This window comes from Antedon bifida, chromosome 2 (genome assembly GCF_963402885.1).
Source record: "Antedon bifida chromosome 2, ecAntBifi1.1, whole genome shotgun sequence".
NCBI classification, from domain to species: domain Eukaryota; kingdom Metazoa; phylum Echinodermata; class Crinoidea; order Comatulida; family Antedonidae; genus Antedon; species Antedon bifida.
Window position 1 is genome coordinate 5,924,922 of NC_136227.1, and position 24,913 is coordinate 5,949,834.

Here is a 24,913-nt window from a genome sequence, read left to right on the forward strand (position 1 = left end):
GTTACATAAAACCATTTTGTAACTTCAAATTTTATTTCAACCTTGTTTTTTGTTCTACATATATACAACTAAAATAAAAAACAACAATCTAAAATAAAAAACAACCTTGTATATGGGTCTGTATTTTTTGTTGTGAAAAAAAATCCTTACAAAAAATAACTAATGTTCGATATAAAAAAACAAATACATTACATCGGAGTTATGTTAAATAGTGAGTAGTTTGATGTTTTTAAACACTTTGGTAACCTATTATTTCAACCCAAAAATTGTTTAATGTTTAAACCCTTATACATACAATATAGTACTTTGTATTATAAATAAGTTGATATTTAAAATAATTCAATTATTTATATAATATAGTATTTCAATTTTAATATTTTATTTATTCAGTAAAAGAAAATTAGTAAATTAGGACATTAAAATGTTGACAGTTTGTTTAAATTGCAAATTTGAAAACATACGGTAATTTTTTAAATAAAAAGCAGTATAAAAAATACACTGAAAATTTAAAATTGGTCTCCATAAAACTGTCTGAAGTAAAATTAAATACAGACAACACAACTAAAACTAGACCAGACATGGTGTCCTGTCTCAAGAATTCACAAACAATAGACCTAAAGCTCTGTCTACACTATCAAACTTTATGTCACAAAAAAAATGTCCCCATATATGGACATGATGTTGTCATATCACTACCATATTTGGGCACATCACATTTTGTTGTCACATAAAGTTTGATAGTGTAGACAGTGCTTAAGATAAATAAAATTGGATAATGCTGCTGTGTTATAGTGATGTACAAATAGCATGTAAGTAACCCTTGGAAGTCTCCCAGTGTTGGCAGCGAGTGGCAGTAAAGCGCAACTATGTGCCAGAGAGTGACCAATCTCTGTTATCAGATCACGTATATAAATACCTAATATCCTATTTATGAAAATAAATTATGAATTAACCAAGATAAATTGGCAACAAATATGGCAAATGAAATACCAATAAGTGTTGTACTACCAACATTGCACTTGTGACTATAGGCAGTATGTGTACAATAAGTTAAATAGATACATTTGGTTCTAATCACAACTTTTTGAATATAAAAATGTTCAATATTCATTATCTAAAACAACCAAAAATAGTATCCAAAATCAGCAAAACATTGCGAACACATCTCCACCCCCTCCCCCCACCCTCCACAAAAAAAATAATTAAAAATTTGTAAACAACATTTACAAAAGGTCATAAAGCAACTATACTGTAATATATTCACAAACGGCAACATTCAACGTTGACCTCAATTCACATTTAAGTAATTATAGTTAGTAGACTATATGAGTTGTATTCAAGAGTTTTCTTTTTGTGCTGTGACTTAAGTGAAGCACCATTTTAAAATGATAATGTGTTGCTAGGTATTCAGCTTCAAGATGCATTAGGCGTATCTCTCTCCCGATCCATTTGATGAAGGCATTTGCTGGCGTTTCTAAACTGGCTTTAACTGGTTTTCCTTTGGTTTTAGATACAGTTATAAGTGTATTTCACTAACCAGTGTTTCTAAACTGGCTGTAACTGGTTTTACACCATTTTATTTTGAAATATGGGTCCACCAACAACACCACAAATATTCAACAACTGATACTAAGCGTGTCTATACAGTATTTGAAATCATTCCTTCAATCAACATCATCAATGCTTCAAGTCTGTAGTGACTGCTATATCATAGGTCATCAATAACAAATCCATTTATAATGCTTTAAAGGTTTTCAACATTGTGTAATACTTTACTTGAAAATACTTTTAGTTCATCATTTAAGCAATGCTTAAGGTGTTCAAATGTTTCTAGCAGTGCCACCACCAGATTTAAATGCAATATTTAAGTGCAATTATTCAACATTTTATTCGACATCTCCATTCTTTTCTTCATCCATCTGCAAAAATAAATTAAGATACTGTTACATAAAAAACAGCTTTGTATACAATTTCATAGGTTTTTTTTAAAATAACAAGATACAAGATAACTTTATTGCCAAATAGTTCAACGAAAGATTTGAAATTGGTTTTCCTCATGGCAACTTAATATAAAAATAGAAAATCAGAAAAATGTTAAAACCCGAAGCAAAATACACAGTACAGTAAAAATATACAGATAAAAATGCATACAGGTTTTACAAAATACAAAAGAGGATGCTATTAGGTGTTCGCAGATGTTCGATGTCAGGGGCCAAGTAGTCCAGTGTTTTTCCCTAAAGCTCTGTCTACACTATCAAACTTTATGTGACTAAAAAAATGTGATGTGCCAATATATGGACATGTCATATCACTACCATATTTGGGCATATCACTACCATATTTGGGCACACTTTTTGTGTCAAACTAGTTTGATAGTGTAGACAGAGTTTAACAGACAAACTCGCTAAGCCTTAAATGAGTTTATAACCACGACAAGTTATAAAATAGTTTATCCATTTTGTAAATGGCAAGTTACTTGCTGTTGGATGCGTATGAAAAAAAACCAAAAAACTAACCTTCATTTTCTTAGCACTGTCTAGTTCATCGATGGAAAATATTGACCTTTTAGGATTAGCTTTGCTCTTCAACATCTTTTGAAGTATTTCGAAAATGACATTTCCTTTAGGATAATGATTGTCCACCAAGTTAATCAGATAATACGTATCATGTATATGATTTATTATCTGACGAGACGCCGACATCTCTGGGTAAATCTTTGCCCACTTTTCTTTCCACAGGCCAAATGCTTCATCCTATTACGGAAGAGAATATACTATGTTAAAATTATTACTAAAAAATAAATTAATAGTTTAATCTGGTGTCAAAATGTTTTAGAATAATGCTTTTGTAGTAGATAAGAATATATTACTATTAAGATGTATTGTTTTCTTGAAATTCAGCTTAAAAACTGTTTACCATTTAATGTAGGCTGGTATGTCGTTTATATGAATGTCGTGTATATTTTTTGTTAAAAGCAAACTTTGACTTTATTTCATATCTTGATAATATAAGGAATGAAAAAAAATATGTTGCCATTTTTTCTAGAGAAATTTAAAGGACCAAATTCAAGATGGCCGCCAATACTCAAATAACCCTATTTAAAACCAGAATATCACCAATAACACAAATTATGAATGTGGAACAAGTCCGTTTTGATGGTATTACACATTATACAATCTTAACTATGTATAGCGATAATCTGTCGGCCATCTTGGATTTCAAAATGGCCGCCACTAAAAAATAAATTTAAATAATTTTTGTTGTTTCAACACAATGTTCTAAAATAGTCACTTCTCATAGGATTGTCTAAATATAAGGCTGTCTAAAGTGGTCAATGTTCTGTATATAATAGATATATAATACCCCTACTATGACCCTTGAATTACCTAATCGTTCAAAGTTGGAGTTGCAAAAGTATGGAACAACTTACATTGATATCAAATATTCAGCAACAATTAATTCTAAATCTAAATTATAGATCTCATTTCTTTTCATAAAAGTGAAACTTGTATTTCAATGTTTGTATCTCAGACAGGACCACAATTTAAAACAAGTGTATTTATACCTTACTGGCAATTATACCCGCCACAGGGCGGCTTTCTAAATTAGTTTAAAGCCTTCTCAGACCCCAGTGTCCCTATACCCGCCAACCTCCACCCCTCTTCAATAACATCCCACACTCTTTTTTAAAAACAAATTCTTCCCAGGACAAATATCAATTCAACTTTAGGGTTAGGGGTATACATAGCTATGATAGGCCTATGTTCTAAGTACGTTGTAAACTGTGTAAATGAATAGGTGTCATATTGGCTGATATATATAATTTAGATACTGCGCCCCCCAGCCTTCTTTCTCCTATCACCATCCCAGCCACAAAAACAAACTCCTCCCATGGACAGTTCAAATGTAGTAACTTTTCCTAGTACAATTCCAATCACGTTATACTTCATTACGCCAGTATTTCCGCCCCTCTTCCTCCCTCCCAACACATCCCAGATACTGGGTGATTGTGTTTAAGACGTTTCCAGTACAAATTATGTTAGCCATCACTACCAACTCATAATCCCTCAGTGCCTGTTTTCAGATGTAGTTTAAAACATTCCCAGTACAGTTTCGGTCTTGATGACAGGCCTACATCCCCACCCCCTTTCCAGGGCTAATTAAAATACTTTATAACAATTTCCTACCACACAGTTCTGGTCAATTTGATAGCTTACTACCCCTAGCCTAAGCAAAATTAAATTCCCGGTACAATTGCGGTCATTTTGATACCCCATATGCATGGTTACGTGCTGAAACAGAACTAACATCGAAAGTGAGGAAAAGTGGGCCATTTTGACCACATTTTGGCCCCTAATGCTTGGTTCCCACTAGAGACGCAACAAAACGACGTAACGCAACATAAGGGATTTGACCAATCACAAGCGATGGATTTATTTGACGGTCGCTTGTCATATTGGTCAACTGGTTTGCGTTGCGTCTACGTCCTTGCATTGCGTCCTAGTGGGAACCAAGCTTAACTTAGATCCTAGATGGCGGATGATGTTCAAATTAGAACTTTCCCGGTACAATTCTGGTCATTTTGATACCCAATATGTAAGGTTATGTGCAGTAACAAAAATTTGTATAACGAACAAACAAACAAACGTACAAACTCTCTAACTTATAATATAGATTGTGAAATCCTGTATAAATATGGTGTTCAATAATAAATGCGTTATTGCCATGTAATTCAATGTCTGAAACTTCAAGGCCATGGTCACCAGTATGGTTGGTAAGTTTTTAACCTGTCAACTTTTGGCAGAAGCTTGAAGAAAGATACAGCTCATTCACAAGCTTCATGGGCAGCATTAACTCCCACTTCTCATCTTCTACAATCTCAACCGATTTCATTAGATGTACCTTAAAGTTGACCACCATTATACACTGGTTTGATGAGTGCACATGGTTGTGGTATAAATACTCATGTACTAGGGAAATACAAGATAATGCCTGGTGATGACTCTTGCCCGAGATGAGTGGAGGTGGACAGAGATGACATCAAGAAGCAATTATTTCGACCTGGTGAATTATATGGCTTTTAAACATGTAGCATTGTGAAAATAGTGTTGCGGCCAGTGCTTTTGTTGTATTGTATTACCTATACAACAGTGACACAAATATCTTTAAAACTCTGCTTTCTCTCTACAACTTCTGACACTTTTCTCGAAAAAATTCAGACAGAGAAAATGATTCTAAGTGACGTATCATTTTGTTTGAAAAACGCTGATCATAAAGATATTAACTTGAATACAGAGAGATGTGGTTAAACTATCCCTATATATGTCAGAGACACAAGACAACGATATCTGCACACATGGAAAGTACACATGCTTTTATAAAATATTTCTTTGCTCATGACCACCTGAACTATGGCCGGTTACTTCCGCTGTATCACTTTCAACAGATTACTGATATTGGAGTTTATGAGACGACATGTATGTGTGACAAAGGGAATTGCTGGATTTACATCAATTGATCAAGGTCATTGAGCATGGTATCATTGGAATAACACAAATTAATAATTTCATCGAACTGGCAAATCTAGTTGATGAGTTTGAAAGCCAACATTTAAAGAGAGATGATATCTTGATTAATGAAGAATGCTGCAAATCTCACAGAGGTGTTTGTTGGCCATGGCATGATGACATTGGACAGAAAATGTTTGAGGCATTGGTAAAAGTTTTGTAGAAGGCAAACTATATGGGATCCTAAGAAAAGGATGAATATTGGCAAAAAATATATATGACGGTGAATAAAGGTGACAAACTTATCAAAGTAAAAGAGGACTCCAATAGAGATTCTTTGTCGTATCACATAGTCAGCTGGTACAGTACTGTATATAAGAACGTATGAGCATTTGGGGGTGAAATGAGGTATTGATTGCAGTACTTTTGCCAATTTGTTTCTGAACAAGCTTGTTGGGATCACAGATCAGTCTGTTGAAGTTTGATGGATACAATAGTAGAGAACGAAGGAAGGTCAACTTACTATATTGCATGCATAATATATGCATTCAAGACAGCGCACTGATTAGAAATATTTCATTTGGCAGAGTTAGTTAATCACCATGTTGTTGTAGGCATATCATTTTGTGTCATTTCAATCTAATTTAATTTAACTTACACACGTTTTAATAAGAAATTTAACCCTTTTTTAAAAAATGGCCACCATTTTGTGTTAATAACCGTGTTGTTGTCATAGGACTATCATTTTATGTGATTTCAATCAACGTCATAACTTGCACATGTTTTAATAAGAAATTTAATCCATTTTTTTAAAATGGCGGCCATTTTGAAATTCAAAATACTAATGAATATAGGTTTATAATAATTTTTATATAGCAGAGAACCCATATAGCATTAATTTTAACTTAAAATATTATTCATAATGGGTGTTACTTTGTCCAATATGGTACATTTATTGGATATTTTACGTATTGGCGGCCATCTTGGATTTGACACCCTTAAGCTTTTTTAAAAAAATGGCAACATATTTTTTTTATTACTTTACATCCTAAAGACACTAAATCAGCTGGAATTTTGCTTTTAACAAAAAAATGACACGAAATTACATAGTGGCCTACACTAATTATTAAACTTATTTTAATATGGAAAAGAATCAGGGTTTTCAACCAAACAAAATATCTTCATAATTCATTGTTATTAATGAAATTACTTTTAACTTATTTTTAAGAATTATAACTTTTTAAGACAATACACTTTTAAAACAGGGATGATGAAATTTGGAATGAAACTTAAGTCATTCAAGCTGCTAGTCAATCAGCTACCAGCAAGTCAAGCTGTTAGCCAATCAGCTACCAGCAAGTCAAACTGTTAGCCAATCGGCTAGCCACAAGTCAAGTTTCTAGCCAATGAGCTGCTAGCACTATTCTAATTAACAAAAGCATTATTCTTTCTTTTTTTTTATGAAACCAGTTTTTTTTTTCATCTGTGAAATATAATAAAAACAGGGAAATGCACCATAAAAAATGTTAGTAATCAACTAAAAGTAATGAAGTTACATGTTCATGAAATATTAATGACAAAATACTATACTTTATTATTTTCCTGTCATTGTATGGTAGTCAAAATACTTTTTTCAGATCATTTAGAATTAGACATTAAAGGAAAACTTGATTCTAAATTATACACAATAAATTAGGCAATCGGCCAGTACTTTGTAAAAAATGTTTTATGAACATGTGACTCAATTACCTTATAGTAGACCACTACCAATAAGTCATGTGTGCACAGATAATCATTAACAACTTTCAACTTAACTACTAATATCACCCTTTCATATTGAAATGATTGAATATCAAATTGTGTGTGGAGTCAATTTTGTAATACAGTAGAGCCCTTCTTTCAGACAACCCTTTTCAAGGAAAAACCTCTATTAAGGGGACACTTTCCCATGAAACAAACAATGGGCAACATATGTTTTAACACTACAGCTCACCCCTATTCAGGGGACACCCCTATGAGGGGGACACTTTCCTGTGGAATGAACGAGGGGAAATACATATTTTAACACTACAGCCAACTCCTATTCAGGGAACACCCCCATCAAGGGGACACTTTCCTGTGGAATGAACGAGGGGAAATATATAATTTAGCACTACACTACAGCTAACCCCTGTTCAGGAAACACCCCTATGAGGGGGACACTTTCCTGTGGAATGAACGAGGGGAAATATATGTTTTAACACTACAGCCAACTCCTATTCAGGGAACACCCCCATCAAGGGGACACTTTCCTGTGGAATGAACGAGGGGAAATATATAATTTAGCACTACACTACAGCTAACCCCTGTTCAGGAAACACCCCTATGAGGGGGACACTTTCCTGTGGAATGAACGAGGGGAAATAATATATGTTTTAACACTACAGCCAACCCCTATTCGGGGGACACCACTATTAAGGGGACATCCCTATCATGGAGGAACATGTTGGGTCCCTTTAAAGGGTTCTACTGTATTCAGACCTTTTGTGATGAGTTATTTTACATACTCCATAGTATTAAGTATTATTTACTGTATTATATATTTTTATTCAAAAGCAATTTAGCCAATTGTTCTTGTTATTGGTCCGAGATTATTCAATCATATACAATATAAACCTTAATTACTTATCTACAGATTTTATCTACACATAATATTTCATCATAAATATCGACAAGTATTTATCATAAATATTGTATTTTAATTTCAAGTAACTTGTATTATTATTATTATTTTAGTTTTTAGTATTTACTTAAAATTTAATTGTTAATTTACAAAGAAATTTGAGAATTGCTCTTTATTAAAAAAATATAAATTATTCAGAAAAATATTATGTAAATTATATGCAAATTAATATGTAAATTAAGCTTCACTCATTGATTGAGAATGAAGGGTTCGAACCTTTAAACTATCCACAGTAAGGACAAGTTCAGGCAGAACAGCCTAGACTCAAACAAGAGTTGGCAAAAGCTTAAACGGAAATTATATTATAATTTATTATTATTAAAACACATTTGGCAGAAGGTTTAGGATTTAAATTTGGAAAACATTCAATCTATATATATATGTGCCAAATCAAGTTTTTAGATATAAATGTTTTGTACTTTTGGATATTTTTAGAATTCCAACTTCAGCAATAATTTTGTTTATTATATACCAATTAAAAATGCATTTTCTCCAATCCACAAGCTAATTCATTGTAGATTTTTCACGGATAATTTTGTCATAAGAGTCGGATTCCGAGGTTTGTCTTCAGATCTTAATCAGGTGCATGAGGGATTCGAACCTTCGACCTGCACAATCCTAAAGGACTGCACGCTCTAGCCTTCTGAGCTAATGCTCCATGATACAAGATATAGCGCAAAACACCCCTCAGAATCTTTTCTCATTTTAGTTCACAATTTTGTTGCTTCGATAAAATATATATATATTTTTTTCTTTCTTTTTTCAGGTAGGTTGCCAGTGAATTGGAAATACAGCAATATTAATCAAATTTAAGAGAAAGTTTTGGAATTTAGTGTAATAATCTTTTAATTAAAACGAGTTAATTAATAATTTAACATATTTAAAAATATTGATACACTATTTAACATTTAAGTCCTTGAATTTAAATATACATTTTATGTTATATTATTTGTTTTTAATATATATACTACTGTAGTATTTATCTAAATAAATGAAATAATTAAAATATTATGATTAAATTGATTTTATTTTCAGTTTTTATATATTATTTTAGAGCAATTTAAATAAATGTTGAATGAAATATTTACTATAATTTTAAAAAATTAACAGCGATACTAAATATACCTGTAGAGACGATGCTGACCTCACATGACCTTCCCGGACGGACGGCTTCACGCAAGTTTCGTCGCACACACACACACACACACACACACCCACTCACACTACTTATCCATTTAATTTTAACAACCCAACAAAGTATTTTTCTGAATTTTGTAAAATGTTAATGCCGATTTATACGCCGATCCACACCAAAATCTTGGCATGCTTTTGTTTATTTGGCTTTAAAACAGACAACAAATTATAGAATGTTCATAAATTATTATGATTATAAATTATTAAAAGCAGTGGCGTTTAAAATAAAGTAAAGTAATTTTTAAAAGTATTCAACTATTAGTGTAAATAGTTGATATTATTCAGAAAAATACCTTTTTCTTGGAATTGTGAATTACAAAACAGAAAGGACTATAATAACTGTATATTGTGCCATCTAATTATGATATATAATTTTTAATTGTTTATAATTATTGCGTGGTTAGTGCAAGCTAATTTTTTGCTTTAATAATCCTTTCTGTTTTACAACCTTTGACTTTAATGCAACAAACAAATTTTAGAATCTTGTAAAATTATGAAATTCATTTTTAAGTTCATTTTAAAATTTTTCCAGACACTTACAATTCATAAAATATTAATTATGCATTTACAGAGTTAAAAAAAATTTACATTTAATAATTCGATATTTGTTTAAAATCTGAATTATGATTTTCCAAAGATCTAAAATATATATTTGTTGGGTCAAAAGTCAAAGGTCAAAGTGAGTTTAAAATCTATAAAAAGCACTATAAGGCAGAGATTTCCATGAGATAAAAAAACTTTTTTTTACGTCAGGCCTTGCTATACATTATACAATGTATATAAACATTAAAATAAAAGAAACTTATTTTAATGTTTATTTGCATTGTAAATATACACTGAAATTTAAAGCCATTTGAAAAGTTTTTTTATCCCAAAATAAACTATGACCTTTGGCCCTCTTTAGAGATCTCAAACATTAATTTTTTGTGAAAACACTGAAAAAAAAAACACCAGATGTTGATACGCTGAACCAAGTCAGTTGCTGTAAATGTTCAGAACAGAAAAAAAATCGCATCATGTTATGTCATACAAATTAACATGCATCAAATAAATTATAAATATATTGTTTGTAAATAAATCATTTGAAATGAAATCATAAATGCAAATAATATAATAATAATAATGGCAAATTGTAACCATTGTAGATATCAAGCTTTGCAAGTGAATATGTAAAATTAAAGATTTTTCCTTTTTCAAAATTGTGTTATTTTTTTCACTTTCAACTGGAAAAAAGGGAAATTTAGCAATTTATTTACATTTTCAAACGAAAATACAAACAATATATTTATTATACCATAAAAATCACCTTTACCAATCAATGAATAATACAAATATTATTTATAATGTAATTAAATATTTATGATACAAATAAAATTTGCCAAATTAATCGAATATGTGAAATTAAATATTTTTCTTTTTTCAAAATTGTGTGTTATTTTTTTCTCTTTTAATTTTATTTAAAAAAATGTATGGTCCGTGCACATATGCAAATAAAATTTAAAAATATAAAATATTGAAACAAGTTAATATTATTTTGCCATTTTTAAATACCCATTATTAATATTAGTATACCTCAACCAAGTCAGTATTATACCATATTTATTAAGTAATTTGAAGTTATTAAATTTTAAGTTTATTTAATCAAATTTGGCCATGAAAATTGAAAATTTTCTTTCTTCTTTTGTTTTTTTTTTCAAAATGATTGAATCAAATATTCAATAACAAAACTTTGTTTGTAATCAATAATATGAGACACAAAAATTCCTTTTTTATGTTATTTCAAAATAATTTAATGTCAATTTAATAATTTGGAAGCATGATGAGCATAAAATATACTACTAAACTAAAATTTAACTTTGGATTTTGAAAATTAATAATTTTACTGTAATTTAATTTTTTTGTAATTTAAAAAGGCTTTTGGTTTTACTATTGCAGAGATGCAACAAATATGAAAACAAAAAAAAATCTAAAATGAATGTGTTTTTGTTACCATAACAACACAAAGTTGCTTTTGAGATACATCTTGTATTTACAAATTTTAATTGGCAATAGATTAAAAAATCTATTTATAGCACACTGCCAGGTCAAATGTCAATTTAAATTATTTTATATAATACATAATAGTGCATCATCATGCTTCCATATTAGCAGAGGGAGGAAGTAAGTTAACAAGAACAGATCACAAACCTTCCAATACTGGAAACTAATAGTGTCAACGACTGTGGGCTGGATGATCTCGGCCCCTGGGAACACGCCCCAGGTGACCGCAATCGGCTTGAACTCATCGGAATTTCTGATGTTTTCGGTGCCCTGGTAAAATGAATCATGAATATTATTTATAAAAATTGGATGAAATTTGAGAAAATATTACTTACATACTTATTATTTACATATTTATATAAAACTACATTGTATATGAAAGGAAATTCCAACAAATGTACCACAAAAATTAGACCGGATTTTAATATTTTTACCAGAGAAGATAATCAAAGCATCAATAATCAGAGCAGGTTGTTAACACCACCAGTGTTTTGTATGGTGTGCGTCCAAGTGTGTGTAAACTCCAGAATTTGGCAAAGTGATATGAAAGGGGTATAGACAGAATTTTTTGATCAACACTAGAAATATTAAAAAGCATATTTTGGCAATTCCTTAATGTACCCATTTGTACTCCTTGTAAGACAGAATCAGACTTACTGTGTGGTTGATGATATGGAAGTTAACCTGAGGGTAGTCTCGTAGAACTTCTAGTAATGCTTCCATATTATCCCTAGATGTAAAGAACTCAAGATAGGCCTACAAGAACAAGAACATTTGCTAATAATATTATCATACATGACTTAAGCTCTGTCTACACTATCAAACTAGTTTGACAAAAAAAGTGTGATGTGCTCAAATATGGCAGTGATACGCTTAAATATGGTAGTCATATGACATCATATCCAAATATGGGCACATTACATTTGTCAGTGTCTTGTAGACAGAGCTTTAAAATAAGGTAAACTTTTATTTGTAAATTTGTCAAAAAAACATATTTAAGGGAAAATGAAGAGATTTATACATTAAAAAACAAGGTTTAATACTTAATATTTTAATATTTAAGGGAAGCTTACCTTCTGATAGACAAATCCCCCTGGAGGTCCCCATCCAACTACTGGATCTGTGGAGTCCTCTCCATTGACATTTGGTTGTGAGTTGATTGTCAGGATTCCTTGTTTATTCAACTCCACCAGATTCTTACAAAGGCGTTGAGTCTCGGGAGCGATCTCGTCGTCATTCCACGGGATACGCGTTACCTATAAATGTAATTGTTCATTAATAATAATAAAAAGTACAGCCATACATCAGATGCTCTGTACTGTACCACAAATGACATTCATGTCCAGTACCATAAGCTGTAATACAGTGTCATATGTGTATCACATGTGGAGCCTGTATCATGGAAAGTTAGGTTAGGCTTAAGATACAGGGAGCACATGTTACACTGTATTGCAGAAGTTGCCATAATACTTCACAAATTATAGATACAGTACTGTGCCATGTACAAATAAAATTTAGACTGCTCCTCTTTCCCATCTGTTTTCAAATTGTGATAGGCCTACACCACAAAATACCTTAAAAATGTAATGCTAAAAACTGAAACCTCCTGAAATGACGCGCACCATTTCAATTCAACATTTTCTTTTCAAAATTGAATTCGACCAAAATCAAACATCAACATTAGTTAAATTATTTAGCTTTACCTTGTTGCCATATCTATTAGGTTCACCTGACAGATAGCATGAGAAGACATCAAAGACGTCTTGTTCACACGTAAGCTCTTCTCCCCACTGCTTTATCATCTGGTCCTTTGTAGCATTGCTTCGCAGGTAAAACAGATAATAATCTTTCATCTCCCCAAATGCTGGGGAGTTAGAATTACCCCAGCGACCGTTTGGAAACTCGTCCCAATCTTGAGTTCTGAATAATGAAACAAACGGAATATGATTACATTTTTTTTCATTTATTTTTTTTTAAATTGTTGAAATGTATTTTAATGTTATTAAAGAGGGCCCCTGAATATCAGAAGGAAGGGTTACCCTCTTTAAAGAGGTTGAAAAAAAAAGCCAATAACATCTATGAACGTTAAATGACAACATGTTAATTAAAGATGTATTCTCCCACAAAAACATGAAAAATCAAGATTAATTTAAAAATACCTTAATAAAATTAATAAATTCAGTAGAAAAAAAAAATTTAAGAAAAAATAGTTAAATTCAAGAAAAACCCATTGACTTCCAGGTCAATTTGATTATTTTTTTCCGTTAAATTACAGTATTTTTTCAGGTAAATACATTTTTTTTAATCCAATTTTTGTGATATCAAACTATTATGTGATATTAAAATGACATTTTCATCAAAAAAATTTAAAAACAAATTTTTATTTTCAGGGGGACTTTCTTCTTTAAGGCATAGAGTTATTATATTACAGCTAGAGAATCAACTACACAACAGCAAAGTGATGGAAACAGTGCAGAGGTATCCTTCAAAATGGCTATATCTATTTTTAGGATATTTTACCATTAATAATAATCTAATATTAATAATTAATTAGTAATTTAGCAACTATTACAAAAACTTTCTGGTATCGAGAGACCTAATATGGAGGGTCCTGAGAAGGCTATTATTTACCTACCTGTATACATAACTTTTTGGACGAGTTGCCCAAAATATTGGTCGGACATCTTCTTTTACTCTAGTATGATTGGCTGTTGGTTTCCATGGTAATGGTCTTTGCAGCTCATTACACCATAGTCCAAGGTTTTTGGCAATTTCTCTTGTAGCGATTTCTCTGTTTAAGGTGTAGAAATGAAGACCTAAAACACGGCCACTGAAAGATAAGAAAAAATAACTAACTGTCAAACCCATGGTCACCCATTAAAGTCAATCTACTTTTAAAAAAAAAGTCAATCCAATGGTCATCAAAGATCAAAGCCATGATTAACCAATAAACCAACGGTCAACGATAACAGCCATAATAAACCACCATCAAAGCCATGGTCAAAATAAAAGCCAAGGTCAACCTTTAAACCAATGGTCAACTGCCAAAGCCATGGTCAATTATCAAAGCCATGGTCAACCGTTAAACCAATGGTCAACTGTTAAACCAATGGTCAGCCATTAACCAATAACCCAAAGTAAACTATTAAATCAGACTTATGGTCAACCATCAAAACCATGGTCAATGTCATGGTCAACCAACAAAGTCAAGGTCAACTGGTCAAAGTCAACCATCAATTAATAATAAATGAATTACCCTCTAGAATTTGGTGCTACAACCTCCATGTTCAATATTTGCAAATGATACTGATAAAGTGTTTGCTTTTCTTTCAAATATTTGTTTTCATCATAAAACTTGTTACTGCATACATGATGGAAAGTTCCACAATATGTATCAGCAGTTACTAAAATGATAACCCTGGGAATTACCCAGGTCAACTAAATAGGATAGCAAAACTTGACACATGAATAAGAAGCATGATGGAAACACATGGGCAACTTTATAAATAGAAAAAGAGGATAGAAAATCTTGAAAAAGCAATCATGATGGAAAATTCCATTACACTGGGGTGACCTCTAAATAGTACCCAGAGAGAGGATAGCAAATCTTGAATTATTAAGTAAAACTAATTAATATTCGTACCTATCAAAGAGTTCTCGACATATCTGGGTTGAAAGGTGAATGCCGTAATTTCTGATTGCCTCATCATTATCTTTGATTGGTTCAACTACGTCAATGATATCTTTTGGTACTTGCAGTCCCGACAATTTCACAAGGTTTTTCAGCGAATGATATCCCTGTATTTGAGTAAAATTTATTTTATTTAACTTAAGCAATATTTTACGAGGATGGTTGAAAATACTGTAATGTTCCAGTAAATATGCATAAACATGAAAGATAAATGGAAATGCAAACACATAATAAATTAACATCGTGAATAAAAACTTATTCTTGAAGATCTTTTATCGTTTCTAATTAATTCATTTTCAGTACATCACCGAGCAGTTTGTTCTGTGCCGGAAGATTTAATAAATTCATTAATACTACAGTGTGAATATATTAGCATAGACCAGCAGTGAAAACATGTACTATAATCAATCTACCGGCAGTACTGTAAGGCATGAAACCTTTATCGCAACACATGACGGAAAATTCCATCCACAGCTGACTTTCAATAACACTACACTCTGGGAAACTGTTCAACGTGATAACAGCAGGAGAATTCAAATTCACAAAGTACAAGTAATAATAAATTGGAAAAGATATTTCGTTCTTTTCAAAGGATATTGATATTGAACATTTAAATATATTTATCAAACAGATGTCAAAATAAGCTTTAAAAATACATTAAAACGACAACATGGAAAGTTAGAATTTTATATATGATATTGTATTTTTGTGAGGGTCCCTAATGATCAGCTTCAATATTGTTGATATAAATATTAATAAATATAAATAAAAATATGATTAAAAATCATAAATATTTATTAATATTTGATTTTTTACAGAAGGTTTTGCTTAATAGAACTATTTATAATAGAAATGTGTTTACCATGCAATTGTAACTAATATATGAAAAACAAAATATATAAATTTATGATATAGATCAAATATATAAAATTTACTATAAAATTATATTTAATATTCATACCATTGAAATTTTTTTTATAGTTGTACAGTTTATTTTAAACTTTCTTTATTACAATTTAACAATCACGAATTCTTATCGAATCATATAATCATAATTTAATAATATGAAATAAACTAAAGTATAGACTTTCTTAATACCTGAAAAACAATATAGATCTTCGTTTTACCATAATATTTTGTTTGCAGTTAATAAATACTAACAGTTACTGTACCTGAATTGGTAGAATCCCTGGTATAATAGGCACTGTAATTCCGGCTTTGCGACAAGCGCTCAAGAACTTTAAAAACGTACTGGCCTGGAAAAAAAGTTGCGTAATAATGAAGTCCGCACCAGCGTCTACTTTCTGTTTTAAGTGCAAAATATCTTGCTCAAAACTTTCAGCTTCTGGGTGGCCGTGGGGGTACCCTAAGAAATAAAATTCATTTTTTTACAATAAAAAAACACATTTTGACCTCTAGTATAATTAAATATTTTCATACTTTATTGCAATGTATCATAATCAAATATTGCAATCAACTTATTTTAGCCAAATTACATTATATGAGAAGCCTTTGAAACATCCCTATACTGAATAAAGGCAAAATTTTCCTTTGAAATGAACAAGGGTAAATTATAATGTCCTATAATAGAATGTTCATACTTTATTGCAATGTATCATTATAAATATTGCAATCAACTTTATTTTAGCCAAATTACAAGGGAACACAACATTTTCTTTTGAAATGGACAAGGGTTATTAATTAAAATGTTTTAATATGATGAAAACTAATAGATTAACAAATTCTTTTCTCCCATCTGCCATCAGGCTTTTTAATGAAAATTTTGTGAACATACTTTTATCCAATTTTTATACATTTACATTTTCATCATATTTCTTACTACTATTTTTAACATCTTTTAACCTTTTTATGTAATTTTTGTATTTGTTGCTTTTGCAGTTTACCCCTTGGTGTCGTGCTGTTTGTATTTTACCATTTCACCATCATATTTTTTTTAGTTAGTGTAAAGATTCATCTGGATCTCTGTATAATAGTCACAAAATGTTCTTTTGGATGATACAAAGGGAATAAAACTGCAATTGCAAACAGCAATTGCTGATCATTAGTTCACAAGACAAACATATACGATACACAAAATGCTCTACATAAATAAAGTCTTATTACAAGTCTTTGGGAGTGGAGTTGTAATTTTGTCCTTAAAAAAAATCCTGACATGTGACTGGTCTTGAACCCAGGACCCTTGTAACCACCAAGCCACAAGCAAGACAATTTTCAAGCCAGAGTCCTTGATGGAAAAAAATTATTGAATTAAACATGTATTGGTATCATTTTATAATGCGTCCATCTAATGTATGATAGGGTAAGTCAGCTGTTATTAAACAACTGCTGGCATGCACATACTGAATGTCACACCATAAGTCTATTATTAGTATAGATACCTTTTATCAAATCTCAAAAAGATAAACACACAGCCTAAAATCACCCCACCTTGAATCAAGGTCAACCTTATAATACAACATAAGACCATACAATTACTTTTCACAAAAGCAAAGGAGAAATCTTTTATAAATCAACTAAGCACTCAGGTGAAATGGTAATCTTTGTTACATCACATATAGATGGTCAGTGAGCTGGAAAAGGTCATATTTTGGGTGTTTTTCACAGAAATTCTTTTTCATTACCTATATATTTGCGTCATATGTAAATTACCTTTATCAAACTACAATACGCTTTGTTATTGAAATATTCTTTATTCATTTGGCTAAAAAGTACAAGTAACATCAATAATAATATCAATAACATCAAGACACGAACAAAACAAAACACTTGGTGTAAATACATCAACATGTTATTCAAATATACAGAAGCACAACTGGTTGTACGTCAATACATGAAATATAATACAAAATCTACAAACCAAATTTAAAGAGCAAGGGAAATTTTCTTTACGCCAAGTGTGAACAGTATAGTCTGTCTGAAGAGTTTGTCAATGCTCAGTACATAAATTTTAAAATAAACTAGACTAATTTTAGTCCTCGAAACCATAAAAAAGTACTCATAAAAATAGTTTCCCAATTTTGGCATTCAGAAATTAAAGCATCAGGTCAATATACAGTGCATCCCCTCTACTTTTTTTTCCAGCATTGTGTTTTTTGCAGAGCGGTTAATCGGCAACAACTTTTAAAAATTCTTAATATTATAATTCTATAACATGTTTAAATTATTTAAGCCTTGTGGCAACCACCAAGTTTATTTTAATTAATTAATTTCAAATTAGTAGTAAGTATATATAATATAAGTCTTTTGTTTCTTGAATCAGAATTAAATTCTATGCACCTTCAATTTTTGTATTCCGACTTTTAAAAATGTGGTACCTTCTTCAATGCGCAATGAGCAACAACCGTACAGTTACTGCTATAGATATGGTTGAAGTCTATTTTCCACTAGGTGAATCCAATGTTTTCGCAGCTAGAAAACAAAATCACGCTAACCTTTCCACACAAGAGCGAATAGTTGCAGTTTTCATTTGTAAACATTTTTAAAACTTTTAAATTTTTATACTGCAGGCCTATATCAATATTCTGATGTTTTCAGTTAAACTCGTTTTTAACATTTTGAATTTATATTTATTGTTTTTATAATAAGTGATATTTAATTGTAATTTTGTTTTAATATTTTGATTGTATGTTCTACCTTTCTAAATGTCTTTTATATTTTTATATTTCATTTTATTTTTCTGAGTGAAACGCTTTTGTTAAACTTCAATCTTTCGTTTGATTGCAATAAAGTTCTATTCGTATTCGTTGCTGACCTTTTTGATTCGCATGAGTGCTCATGAACACTCGATAACTCATTTCTTAAACTAATTTCGCTGAAGGGAAAAACTCAAAATACTACAATTTGTCGAAAAAAGGGATTTTGAAAATTAAAATATGAATATCTGTAAGCTGGCGCTTTCAATTCACGAAAAAAAATCACCTAGTGGAAACAGACTTAAGATAACAATGTACTCACCTGCCACGCAGATGACAAAGAAATCGCCAAACTCTTGTCTGATGAATTTAACTAAGTCTGTTGCATAATTAAAACCATCTGAATTGAACGTCCACTCATCACCATCTGGGGCGTCTAAAAAAATATTACAGTTACATTAGGAACCAATGAAATCCTTCTGCAGGTTCAAATATTCTTAAGCTCTGTCTACACTATCAAACTTTAGGTGACAAACAAATGTGATGTGCCCATGGACATGATGATGTCATATCACTACCATATCTGGGCATACCACTACCATATTTGGGCATACCACTACCATATTTGGGCACATCACAAACTAGTTTGATAGTGTAGACAGAACTTTACACTGTCTGTAATTTCTGTGGTAGGAATATTAATTGGTCAATTGGTGGTCAGGTTGAAACCTTGACCAACTGTACATCACCTTGACCAACTGTTTATCACTTTGACCAACAGCTCTGATAAGTATTTCCTAAATTATAATATGTATTTCCCTACTATCTTAACTATTACAAGTATACAGTAGACATGTACAACTAAATAAAAGTGAAAAAAATTAAAATTCTATAAGTTTATGTAATTATATTTTTTCTGAAGAAACACCCATCCCAGACCAGGCAACTCTTCACCAACTTTCACATCCATAAACTTTCACAGTACAGTACATCCAGTCATGTTGATATATTACTCCCACCCGACAACCCCTTCTTCCAAGTGTATTTTTAGATTCAAAGATACAATCCCAATCATTGTGTGGGTCATTGGAGAAAAAAAGGTGCGTCACCAACTTTGTTTAGATACATTGTTCGGAGATAAAACCTGTTATTGTATTTATTACCTCCTCTGAGCGCCAAAACACTCTTAATACCAAGATCCTTTGCTCGTCGGAGCGTGTTTCTTATTTTCTCCTTCGTCTGTCGTGCGCACGTCAAATGGAGCATGGTGTCCAATCCGCAATAATTAAGTGCGGAACTGGCAATAGTCAAAGAACTAGTTGCAGAGTCGCCCTCTGGATTGCCAGCTGGGTGCCATGTTACATCGCAAAAAAGTGGGCCTCCTTCCAAGAACTTATCAAATCTGAACACAATTCAATAAACAAGAATTAATTTCAAATAGTTATTGATTTGGAGGTCAGGTGATTATATTGTAATTTTTTGTTATGAAATTAATGAAGGTCAATTTTCATCATCAAGGGCTCAATTTGCTCATAGAAACCATAATTCAAATAAAAAACTGATGTTTGCTGGTTGTATTTTTTTTAAAGCATGATCTAACATGATTCAACTTTTTTTGCACAATTTTCAAAATTCCAATATATTTTTTTAAAGATTATCAATTTTAAAATCTGTTAAATAAAGCTGAAGATTATATTTATTAACAACAAAAAACAATAATTTTATAATTATACAAAAATGCATGTTTATACAGTGTAGGTCCAGTAGTAGGGCCTATTTTATAAATCTTTAAAATAGAATCTTAATAATTATTAATATAATAAAGCCTTTACCTCGATAATAAATTGACAGCTCCATTTGCCGTCCTGGGTGGAAAAAACTCTATTGAAAACCACCTTTCATTAAGTGCAATACGTTGGTTTATCTTATCGATAAGGCGTGTAAAGACAGGTGATGAACTGCGAGAAGCTAGTGGCGTACAACCCTCACTGCTAACACCACTTGTACTGCTACTCTGCCGTGTCAGATCCCTGGGCCATGTATTTTTATCAAATTGCAAAGCTTTCAGATCTGAAAAGCCTACAGGTCCATTTACTTCCTGGATTTCAGCCATTGTTCTTGATTTATCTAAAAAAAAAAATTCAAAATAAAAATCTATTTTTGACTCTTGTTGAGTGCCTAGCTAGCTAGGCCTAGCTAAAGGCCTACTAGCTAGGTAGGCCTAGGCTAGCCTAGTCTTTTATTTAACCTAAATAGCCTATGCCTTCCTAGTTAGTAATAGGCCTAGTGACAGTAGGCAGACTTGCTTGTACAGTGAATGTAATTCCTAGCGTAGGCCTAGGCCCTAGTTAAAATAAATACCAAACAAAGATCTCTGTCTGGCCCACCACACACCACGAATCGCCTGTCTGCTGCTGGCAGCGGTCTTATCTGGCCTAGCCTAGTTTTAAACTTTTCTTTAATTATGTAGCGAAAATCAGTATAATTTCCTCATTCAGAAATCTCTTTTCAATGTCCCTCCTTATAATAATTGTGACAATAGATTATACAACTTATTAGAAAAGATTAAGTAAAGAATTTCCTTGTTTGTACGTCTACTCACCGCTCTCGCGCACGTTTTTATGAAAGAGTTGTGAATTGAAGAAGTTCTCTTCTCTCTCGCTCGAGTTTTATCACGTCACACACTGACACTACACACACGTCGTACTACGTCTGTTGTTGTTTACAAAAATTCCATCATCGCCAACATCGTTGTTCGAACGTGACCTACCATGCGTTTCTCTTCCACCAATCCAAACACGTTACGTTTCTACAATCAACTGATGTGATTGGTCAATCACTTCTCACTCATCATTTGCACGCAGTTTCATCATCTTAGATTGTTGGTAGAATAGAGGGCTCACTTCATAAAATATGAGTGCTCATCATAGAGAGGTGTAATAAGGTATAAGCTATATAAAATCTTTGGTGATCACACACCAAAACCAGGACTAAAATACGAGTTCTTCCTTTATTTATGCTTCATGATTTACTCTTTCTTGCTAAACCATAATGATTTTCAAATTTTATATTTGCGATTTGAACAACTTTCATAATATATTTACCAAAAACATTATTAGTCCAAGAGCATTAGGGTTTGACCCGGAAATTTCTGGTAACAAGCTAATTTTTTCAGGAAAGGTCGAGAACTATGATTGGAACATCATACTAAAAGTCCTGAAAAATCCTCCTTGTGCTCTCCGAGAAATCCAAGATGGCGTCCAAAATGGCTGCCATTTTAAATTGGTCTATAACTTTGTAACCGCTTGTCGTAGAGTATCGATTTTGGTGTCAAATAGTTCACAATATATACATTCCTATTTGCTCTAACAGAAAATTTTGTCAAAAAATGGCCGCTACTACAGTTTCTGGCAGTTTGACCTTTGACCTGGTCTTATCATATCTCGGTAATGGCTTGTCATAGAGAATTAAGATTAGGCCCAAATTGTTCAGAACATGCATATTTTTATTTGGTTTAATGAAATATTTTATCCCAAAATGACCAGAAGTGAGGTTATTGACCTCTTATTGACCTATTCATATCTCTTTACCGTATCTCAAGAAATATTTGTCGTAGAGCATTACTTTTGGTGTCATATTGTTTGGAACATATACATTTCTATTTAGTCTAATACAACAGTTTGCCCTCAAATGCTCGAAAGTAAGTTAATTTATTGAAAACTTTAAAAATCAAAGAGCTACATAGGCAGAGGATATGAATACTGTAGAAAAAATCTAAATCTAAAAGTTTTATCTCTGCCTTAAAACATGTTTTGGGCATAGCACATCATCAGGTAAAGTTACAAAAAGAAAATATAAAGTCAATAACTTACAAAGAATAACTGTCATTGGCTAATCAAAGTTGGTTAAGTAAACAAAAAAATGGGTTATTCTGCAACATTTTATTGGGTAGTTGAAGAGTGTTTTGTTATTTTCAACAATAACCTTGAGGGTAAATTTTACTGTAATAAGGGTATGAACTATACAAGAAAAAACCAAAATAATTATTTATTTAACTTCGATAGAACAAAGGGACACGTTAATTGAAATTCTCATACTAGTTATGGTTGAAAAGTTATTGCTACAAAATGTCACCTATATGTAGATGTCATGAATACATTTTAAATGCGTTATTCGTCTGTAACTCGCATTACAGTACATACGCGAATTAGTGCTTTTGTTGAAATCATGTCGTTATTTTTATTATTTATTATAGAAATTATGATAATTATTTTTTTTCAGAAAAGTAGAAATTTTATGTAATTTAGGAAATGTATAGACTACTGTGAGTATGAGAATGAAATGTTCAGGTCATATACATTTCGCATGGAAATGCTCAATTGGCAGGGAAAACTATGTACATGGCATATATTATACTCCGGATTGTCAAAAACTTAATGTTAAAGACCATTTTATTTGTAGAAATAATGCATTTTGAAACATAAAACCAGGTCATTCCTTGTTTTAAAAGAGAATGCACTATTGAACGTTCTCTAACGTCATAACGTCATAACTTTTGGGCAAACATGCAACAACACCCATGCAGATGAACATGATGATAATGATGTGAAAGAAGCAACAAACACCAAAAAGTTGAAGATGCAACATCAGATGATGAATGACTGTAACAGAATGCTGCTGATCAATGTTGAAGTGATTTAAAGACCCTTATTTTGCATATTTTCAATATTTAATAAATCATATATAGGGCATATGGCGATACTTTTTCATCTTTAAACAGTTAATGTAACTGGGGGACTAGCTCAAATGGTAGAGCTCTCACTTAGCATGTGAGAGGTACCGGGATCATTGCCCGGGTATTCCAATCTATTTTTCATAGATTTCAGCAAGGACCAAATCAAATCTGAATCTGGAAAAGAAAGTCTATGCATGCCAAGTAAAGAGCGTTTGACGTGAAATACCTAGGGTATATTCTCTTTTTATCATAAATAAGCCATACAACAAACATTTAAATCAAGGAATGTTTCAAAATGCATTATTTTTACAAAGTCAACAAGGCCATATACATGGCTGCAGTCGCGTGCGTAAATTTGAGTTAATGTTTACTGACCGACCAACTTAAATTGCTGAAAATGTTTAAAAAAGTTCACATTTTTAAAAACATTTCCTCCAAGTATTAAATAATATATCCAGTGTCAAAATAACGAAAAAATATGAATATGGGTTAGTGTTTACCAACTGACCGAATAACCGAAATTGCTGAAAATGTAAAAAAATTTGTAAAAACATTTATATTTGCCTCCAAGTATTAATATCCAGTGTCAAAATAACAAAAAAATATGAATGTGAGTTAGTGTTTACCGACTGACCAACCAACTGAAATTGCTGAAAGGTAAAAAAATGTTTAAAAACATTTATATTTGTAGTATTAATATCCAGTGTCAAAATAACGAAAAAATATGAATATGAGTACAGTTAGTGTTTACCGACCGACATAGTGAGCAATAGAGTCGCGTTTGCACGAAACTCAAAATTGCATATAAATGGTCGGATGTGCTGTGTACATAGGTATTTGCCAATTGTCTTTTGTTTACTTAACCAACTTTGATTAGCCACTGACAGTTATTCTTTGTAATTTATTGACTTTATATTTTCTTTTTGTAACAATTCACTTTACCTGATGATGTGCTATGCCCAAAACATGTTTTAAGACCTGAGTTAAAACTTTGATTTAGATTTTTTCTACAGTATTCATATCCTCTGCCTATGTAGCTCTTTGATTTTTTAAGTTTTCAATAAATTAACTTACTTCCGAGCATTTGAGGGCAAACTGTTGTATTAGACTAAATAGAAATGTATATGTTCCAAACAATATGACCAAAAGTAATGCTCTACGACAAATATTTCTTGAGATACGGTAAAGAGATATGAATAGGTCAATAAGAGGTCAATAACCTCACTTCCGGTCATTTTGGGATAAAATATTTCATTAAACCAAATAAAAATATGCATGTTCTGAACAATTTGGGCCTAATCTTAATTCTCTATGACAAGCCATTACCGAGATATGATAAGACCAGGTCAAAGGTCAAACTGCCAGAAACTG

The 24,913-nt window shown here is 31.5% G+C and overlaps 1 protein-coding gene across 3 annotated transcripts in view; it reads right to left on the reverse strand.

The window, feature by feature from the left end:
- The window catches only part of LOC144835977 (methylenetetrahydrofolate reductase (NADPH)-like), a 26,258-nt gene continuing 1,345 nt past the window's right edge, over positions 1-24,913 (reverse strand). The window contains exons 1-13 of one of the 3 annotated variants that reach the window (XM_078691129.1): positions 21,410-21,475; positions 20,640-20,934; positions 19,971-20,209; positions 19,130-19,243; positions 16,327-16,520; positions 15,107-15,261; positions 14,099-14,293; positions 13,167-13,383; positions 12,537-12,719; positions 12,121-12,219; positions 11,611-11,733; positions 2,517-2,753; positions 1-1,919 (exon numbers count right to left, since the gene is read on the reverse strand). In XM_078691129.1, the coding sequence (XP_078547255.1) occupies positions 1,887-1,919; positions 2,517-2,753; positions 11,611-11,733; positions 12,121-12,219; positions 12,537-12,719; positions 13,167-13,383; positions 14,099-14,293; positions 15,107-15,261; positions 16,327-16,520; positions 19,130-19,243; positions 19,971-20,209; positions 20,640-20,920 (2,070 nt within the window). In that variant the 5' untranslated portion in view covers positions 20,921-20,934; positions 21,410-21,475 and the 3' untranslated portion in view covers positions 1-1,886. Of the gene's footprint in view, positions 1,920-2,516; positions 2,754-11,610; positions 11,734-12,120; positions 12,220-12,536; positions 12,720-13,166; positions 13,384-14,098; positions 14,294-15,106; positions 15,262-16,326; positions 16,521-19,129; positions 19,244-19,970; positions 20,210-20,639; positions 20,935-21,168; positions 21,210-21,409; positions 21,476-24,913 lie in introns of those variants that run through there. The other 2 variants (XM_078691128.1, XM_078691130.1) reach the window with 2 other exon arrangements.